Genomic DNA, 7,357 nt, shown 5'->3' with positions numbered 1-7,357 from the left:
AACTGGTGACAGTTTCTGATGCTAAATGAGTTCACCTTCAGTCCAGCAAGGGTCACTTTCCAGAGACAGTGTAAACATTGCCTTGTGCTCACTCGAAGCTCAGCTCACACCAGGACTCCTTTCTGACCACCCATCCCCTGCCCCACACTGCCCCCAGGCGCAGACCATTGCCTGCTCGGCAGAAGCAGACTCCTGATTGCAATTATCAATACTTAACTAACTCTTGGCACATGCAGACCCCTCTCCTGGGGGTAAGAACCTGCAGGCCTGTTCCCAAGGGCTGTGGGGCTGCAGGGGAGGTGCTATGAACCATCCAGGGGTGGCTTTGTGGTTGCTCTTCTCCTCCAGAGCAGAGCAGTCTGCCCGGGCAGCTTTGGTGAAGCACAGAGGAGCAGCTGAACACCCCCTGGCACTCCAGGGAGCAGGGAGGGGGGACAGGGGAGGGGACAGGGGACAATCTGCTGCGTGGCCTTTGTGCTGACAGCAGCCCCATGGTGTGCAAACAGAGGTGGGGTTTATGGCCCTGGCGCTTCCTCTCCAGGGTGCAGTATAAAGGTGGCCCCAGAGCAGGCTCTGCCCCTGGCTCCCAGCTCCAGCTGCTCTCAGACCCAGCTGCTCACTCCGGAGGACAAAGAGCACCAATGGCCTTCTCCACCCGTAGCATCCAGCGGGGTGCAGGTCCCCACCAGCAGTCCAGTGCCACCAGTGTGACCTCCAGGAAGGTGTCTGTGCAGAGGATGACAGCTCCCAGCGTGTACGGCGGAGCCGGCGGCTCCGGCACTCGCATCTCCACCAGCTACGGGCAGGGCCTGGGGGGGGGCTGGCAGCTCAGCATCACTGGCAGCGACCTGCTGCTGGCTGGCACCGAGAAAGCAACCATGCAGAACCTCAACGACCGTTTGGCTTCCTACCTGGAGAGGGTTCGCTCCCTGGAGAAGGCAAACGCCCTGCTGGAGACGCAGATCACGGAGTGGTACCAGAAGCACACCCCGGACGTGAGGCAGGACTACAGCTCCTACTTCCAGACCATCGAGGAGCTCCAAAGCAAGGTGAGTCCCCTCCCAGAGAGCCACCTGCACACCTGAGAGCTGCTGGCAGGGAGATCACAGAGTCACGGGATGGTTGGGTTGGAAGGGATCTTAAACATCATCCACCCTCAACCCACTGCCATAGGCAGGGACACCTCCTGCCTGAGCAGCTGGCTGAAGGTCCCACCCAGCCTGGCTTTGGATGCTTCCAGGCTTGGAGGCTCCACAACTTCTCCAGGCAACCTGTTCCAGGAAGAATTTCTTCCTGATGTCCAATCTAAATCCAGCTTCTTCCAGTCTGAAGCCACCAGCCCTAGTCCTGTCACTCCATGCCCTTGTCAAAAGTCCCTCTCCAACAGCAACCTCTTGTAGAAAATTCCCTCTGCCAGCTGCAGTTGCCTGAGCTGAGAGGAGCCAGAGCCACGGTCTGCACACCAGCTGTGTCCGGAGATGGGAGGCAGATCGGGCACCACGGAAGCCTCTCTCATCCCTGCCTTGGGCAGCTTCTGTTAGGGAAAGCACCGCTGGGATTTGCATATTTAAGGATAGCTGAGCTCTGAGGAGCTCGGTGCTTGTCAGACAATGCCAAGTGCTGCGAGCAAAGAGCAGGTCACTGCTGAGCCAGCAGCTCTCAGCTCTCTCTCCTTGTGACCCCAGGGAGTTTGCTGCAGTCTTTCCCCTCTCACTTTCACCAGCTCCATCTCCCAGCCTGCACTGGAAGCTGATCCCTACTCCCTCCACCTATTTCACCTCCTTTTCTGAAGGGCAGTTTGCCTTTTGGAGAACCTTGACCCCTTCTGTGCTCTTCCAAAGGTGCTCAGCTCAAGCCTGGCTGGTCAGCAGGCAGCTGAGGTTCAGTGAGGCGAAGCCCAGGTGCAGAGTCAGTCCCCAGAAGTGGCTGAAGGGTGCATTTGGGCACAGAGAGCTCTCACTTCTCACCCTTCCCTTTTCAGATCAGTGCTGCACAGCTGGACAACGCACGGCTGGTCCTGCAGATCGACAATGCCAAGCTGGCTGCTGACGACTTCAGGCTGAAGTAAGTGCCAGGACTGTGTCACAAAGCCTCTGTCAGGCTCCTCTTGTCCCTGCAAGATCCTCAGCCTCAGTGCCCAAGCTGAGAGCAGACAGCCCTAAGGAATAGAGCTGAGAGCAGACAGCCCCCAAGGTACAGCTGAGAGCAGACAGCCCCCAGGGTACAGCTCAAGAAATGGACTTCCCAGCTGAGGCTGCAGCTGTTCCCGGGTCCAGCTCTTCCACCAAACCTCTGCGTGGTGCCAAAGGCAGGTGCCAAGGCAGGTGGCAAAGCCAGGCTCACCCCACAGGTACGAGAACGAGCTGCTGCTCAGGCAGAGCGTGGAGAGCGACATCAGTGGCCTGATGCGGGTGCGCGACGACCTGACCCTGACCCAGACTGACCTGGAGTCACAGATCGAGAGCATGAAGGAGGAACTCATCTTCCTCAAGAAGACCCACGAGGAGGTGAGAGCAGCCAGGGCCTGGGGAGGGATAAGTGGCAGACACAAGCTCAGCCATGCTGGGGCTGATGGAACCTTCCTGGCTGACCTGCAAGATGCTCCTCAGGGTAGGATCCAGGTCCAGATGAGCTCATGGAAATGCAGGCACTTGTTGGTATCTCAGCTCTGAAGGCAGCTCTGGTTCTGCTCTAACCACTGAGAGCTGGGCAGGGAAGCAGGCACAGCTCAGAGCAGGCCCCAGCTGCCTGCAAACCCCTGCTGGCTGGGCAGATGAGACACTCTGGGCTGCTGGTGGTAACAGGGGCTAGGGGCAGGAACACCTCTCAATGAACCCTGCTCTGCCTCAGCTCCAAACCATTCCCCCTTGGGCTGCCTCCAGACCCCCCTCAGCAAAAGTCTCTCTGCAGCCTTCCTGCAGGATCCCTTCAGGCACTGGCAGCAGCTCTGAGGTGCCCCTGGAGCCTTCTCCTCTGCAGACTGCACCCCCCAGCTCCCTCAGCCTGTGCTCATAACAGAGGTGCTCCAGCCCTTGGCTCATCTTTGTGGCCTCTTCTGGCCTCACTCCAGCAGCTCTCAGGAGCTGTTACCCCACAAAGGTTCAGAAATGGTCACCTACAATCCCTCCATGGAGCTGTCCCTGAGGAATTCAACTTCCCCCTCTGTGCTTCTCTGTGTTGAAGCTTTGACTGCTACAAAAACGAGGGAGATGCCCTAAGGTCAGGTCCCCTCCAACCCCTGCCACAGCCAGAGGGGCACTGAGCAGTATTTGCAAGGTGACCAAAGTGCCCTTGCCCTGAGGAGCTGTGGAAGGCTCCCTCCTGTGCCTGCAGGTTTTGGCCTGATGGTTGCTGCTGCTGCTGCTGCTAACAATGCTCTTGGCTGCAGGAGGTCACCAGGCTGCGCAAGCAGGTGGGAGGCTCGGTCAGCGTCGAGGTGGATGCTGCTCCAGGAGTGGACCTGGCAGGTATCATGGAGAAGATGAGGACCCAGTACGAGGAACTGGCAGAGAAGAACCGCCAGGAAGCCAAGGAGCGCTTCGAAAAGCAGGTGAGGTCCAGCTCAGGATCAGCAAGAAGCTGCCGTGCCCAGCTGCAGCTCACAGCCCCTCCCCTCCTGCCCTCAGACCGAGCAGCTGAACCAGGAGGTGGCCATCAACGTGGAGCAGCTGCAGGTCCAGAGGAAAGAGGTGATGGAGCGCAGGCAGATCTTCCAGAACCTGGAGCTGGAACTGCAGTCCCACTTGAGCATGGTAAAGACTCAGGAGCCCCTGACAGAAGGGTTGGGGAGCAGAGAGCTCCACAGCCCCCCGGGGACACCCAGGGAGCTGTGCCCACATCTCCTGTGACAAGGAATGGCCAGCGGATGGCTGAGACCTCTCTGAGCTTCCCATCTGACTTCTCTGTGCCTTCCCCCGACCCTTCCCTGCTCCTTGCCCCTGACCCCTCTCTGATCCTTCCCCCCGACCCTTCCCTGCTCCTTGCCCCTGACCCCTATCTGCTCCTTGCCCCTGACCCCTCTCTGACCCTTCCCTCTGAGCCCTCTTTGCTCCTTCCATCTGAGCCCTCCCTGCTCCTTCCCTCTGACCCCTCTCTGCTCCTTCCCTCTGCCCCTTCTCTGCTCCTTGCCCCTGACCCCTCTCTGCTCCTTCCCTCTGCCCCCTCCCTGCTCCTTCCCTCTGCCCCCTCCCTGCTCCTTCTCTCTGACCCCTCTCTGGTGTTTTCCCCTGCCGCAGAATAGGTCTCTGGAGGGCTCCGTGGCTGAGGTGGAGGCTCGCTACAGCAGCCAGCTCGCCCAGATCCAGGACACGATCGGCAGCCTGGAGGCGCAGCTGCGGCAGCTGCGTGCGGACTTGGAGGCGCAGAGCAGCCAGCACAGCCTGCTGCTGGACGTCAAAACGCGCCTGGAGCTGGAGATCGCCACGTACCGACGGCTGCTGGAGGGGGAGGACCTCGGGTGAGCAAACCTCCCCACCCTGCTGCTGCCAACCCACCTGCCAAGCACTGCCTGTGCCCCTGGGAGGTGACAGGGCAACGTTGGCCATGGCCCAACTGGCTTGGGGCAGGGGGACTCTGGTGCCCAGACAGCTTGGGGCAGGGGGACTCTGGTGCCCAGACAGCTTGGGGCAGGAGGACTCTGGTGCCCAGTTGGCTTGGGGCAGGGGGACTCTGGTGCCCAGACAGCTTGGGGCAAGGGGACTCTGGTGCCCAGACAGCTTGGGGCAGGAGGACTCTGGTGCCCAGCCAGCTTGGGGCAGGGGGACTCTGGTGCCCAGTTCTCAGCTGTGGGCTTCAGAAGCTGCTGCAGAGGCAGCAGAGTTTGCCTGTCAGGCTCTGCTCAGTGTGTGCTGTGTGTGAGTGAGGATCTGGAGGGAAGAGAATCCCTCTGGGATCAATTTTTCTGCACCTCTAGGGCCTGGATCTTGCACAGCCTGCAGCATCCAGTCCCACAGGAGCAGGCACTCAGTGACCTCTTGCTCTGCCAGTGGCACCAGCAGCCATGGCACCAGCAGCCAGGCCACCAAAGCATGTGGGGAGCTGCAAATGAGCTGCCACTGGATGTTCAGACAGCTCAGGTCCCATCCGGGCCCAGCAGAGAGCCCTGAACGTGGGGCAAGCAGAGAAGGGCATTTCCCTGCCCCTGCAGCTGCTGTGGCTCAGAAGCTCCACAGGGCAGGGCCTGTCTGGGCTGTGGGCTCAGTGCTGCAGAAGGGAACCTGCAGGTAGGGGTCAGCCACAGCCTGAGCTCAGCACCTTTGGCTGCATCAGAGAAACCTCACTGAACCCCCTGGCTGAGTGTCTTGGTGTGCCAGGGGTGGCAGAGGTGCCAGGGGCAGGAGAGGTGCCAGGAGCAGGAGAGGTGCCAGGGTGTCTCTCCAGTGCCATGTGCCATCATGTAAGTGCCAGGGTGCCTCCCCAGTGGCATCACTGATATGTTTTCATTTATTGCTTCTGCAGCCACATCAAAGTGGACACAGCCACAGCAGAGCTGGATAAAGGTGAGTGGCAGCAGCTGCCTTGGCCTGCTGGAACGCTGTGGAACTCAGCAGCCTGGCAGGAAACAAAACCATCCCAGAGCAAACAACCAAGCAGTGGAGTCTTGCAGCAGGAGAGCAATGCCCTGTGTGAACAGAGAGCCTGAGGGGCTGCACACAGCCTGCTTGGGGCCTGAGCTGCAGGGTGGCCAAAGTAAAGTCAGAACCCACTCAGAGGGCCAGGAGAAGGGCAGGGAATGATTGAGGGACCCTCTGCAGCAGCTGACTGCACAGGGGGCTGAGGCTCCTAGAGAGCATCCCGTGGGTTAAAGAGGATCCTTTGGCATCCCTAGCACAGGTTTCCAGTGCAGTGCAAAGGTTCCCAGGGCTGGGGGTCAGGGGCACTGCACCTCAGCAATTCTCTCTTCCATTTCATCACCAGAATCAAGTAAAATCAAGAAGATCAAGACCATTGTTGAAGAGGTGGTGGATGGCAAAGTTGTGTCCTCTCAGGTCAAGGAGTTTGAAGAGAAGGTGTAAAGAGCTCTGAGCTTGCTGCAGGCAATGCCAGAACTAAGAGAGGAAATTTTAGGAAGAATCTCATCTGGAACTCCTCAGGAGGGTTGAAGCCCACCAGAGTCCAATCTCTTGGTTTCATTTGGCTCTGTTTTTTTGAGGGAGTGCTAATAAAAATCAGTGAGTTACAAAGTGGAAGAGTTTTGGGTTTCATGCAGAGTGACTCGGTGAAAAGAAACCAAATTGGTCTGTTCTGAAGTGTGGCTGCTCCCCAGGCAGGGTAAAACTGAAGCCTGGACTCTCCTCACACTGCCAGTATAGGAAGAATGGAAAGATCACAGAACCCCAGGACAGCTCAGGGTGGAAGGGAGCTCAGAGCTCAGCTGCTCCAACCTCCCCACTATGCCCAGGGACACCTCTCAGTGAAGGTCATCAGGTGGCCTCCCCCCACACACCACATCTGATGTTCATCTCAGAGACTCCTGGAATGGGTTGGCTTGGAAGGGAACCTAAAGATCATTCAGTTCCAACCTCCCTGCCATGCCCAGGGACAGCTCTCAGCTAGGCTCAGCTGCTCAAGGACTCATCCAGCTTGGCCCTGAGCACCCCTAGGCAGGAGGCAGCCACAGCCTCCCTGGGCAGCCTGTGCCAGGCTCTCACCACCCTCACACTCAACAACTTCTGCCTCAGCTCCACTCTCACCCTGCTCTGCCTCAGCTCCAAACCATTCCCCTTTGGGCTGCCTCCAGACCCCCTCTGCAAAAGTCTCTCTGCAGCCTTCCTGCAGGATCCCTTCAGGCACTGGCAGCAGCTCTGAGGTGTCCCTGGAGCCTTCTCTGCAGGCTGCACCCCCCCAGCTCCCTCAGCCTGTGCTCACAGCAGAGCTGCTCCAGCCCTGAGCTCATCTTTCTCTACCCTTCCCCAGCCAGCTCAAGCCTCCTGACCCACACCCACACCCTCAGTCCAAGGACTCAGCATTTTCCTCTTCACCACACAAAGCCAACCCCAAGCCCTCTTCCTTTTGAAGTGCCACCTGTCCACCTGCTGTACACAAGCAGCTGCCAAGGGCACTAATCCTCTGCTCTGCCTGCCATGACTCACCAGTGCCAGGCTGCCAATGCACTTTGACAGAAATGCTTCACTCAAGCCTTTGATCTACGCTCAGAGCACATTTCTGCCCCAAAAAGCACCCTGGAAGGGGATAAATTAGAAATGAATCCATTTCAGTTGACAAATCCAATGATAGAATTAAGCCAGGACAAAGACAGAGGTGGAGGGGGGAGGGTTGGGAACAAACCAATTTGCTGTTTACCAAAATATCTTCAAAAGAAAACTTCTTGGAGCTACAGAGCTCCCAGGCCTGAGCC

The 7,357-nt window shown here is 58.5% G+C and overlaps 1 protein-coding gene across 1 annotated transcript; it reads left to right on the top strand.

The window, feature by feature from the left end:
- Positions 1 to 591: 591 nt before the first annotated feature.
- LOC135191775 (keratin, type I cytoskeletal 20-like) lies at positions 592 to 6,180 on the top strand. The gene is made up of 8 exons (XM_064174362.1): positions 592 to 1,049; positions 1,982 to 2,064; positions 2,351 to 2,507; positions 3,389 to 3,550; positions 3,627 to 3,752; positions 4,236 to 4,456; positions 5,458 to 5,498; positions 5,917 to 6,180. Exons 1-8 carry the CDS (start codon positions 642 to 644, stop codon positions 6,012 to 6,014), a joined length of 1,296 nt encoding a protein of 431 aa, XP_064030432.1. The 5' UTR covers positions 592 to 641; the 3' UTR covers positions 6,015 to 6,180.
- The last annotated feature ends 1,177 nt before the right edge of the window (positions 6,181 to 7,357 follow it).

Source organism: Pogoniulus pusillus, chromosome 40 (genome assembly GCF_015220805.1).
Source record: "Pogoniulus pusillus isolate bPogPus1 chromosome 40, bPogPus1.pri, whole genome shotgun sequence".
Lineage (NCBI taxonomy): Eukaryota > Metazoa > Chordata > Aves > Piciformes > Lybiidae > Pogoniulus > Pogoniulus pusillus.
Note: the sequence above shows the minus strand (reverse complement) of the source record. Positions and strands in the feature narration are given on the sequence as shown.

What these genes read in the sequence shown, in the direction of transcription:
- LOC135191775 (XM_064174362.1), top strand. Translation starts at nt 642, where the DNA reads ATGGCCTTCTCCACCCGTAGCATCCAGCGGGGTGCAGGTCCCCACCAG. An exon ending in TCAAGAAGACCCACGAGGAG is followed by an intron (nt 2,508 to 3,388) that starts GTGAGAGCAGCC and finishes TCTTGGCTGCAG; the next exon opens with GAGGTCACCAGGCTGCGCAA. An exon ending in AGGAGCGCTTCGAAAAGCAG is followed by an intron (nt 3,551 to 3,626) that starts GTGAGGTCCAGC and finishes TCCTGCCCTCAG; the next exon opens with ACCGAGCAGCTGAACCAGGA.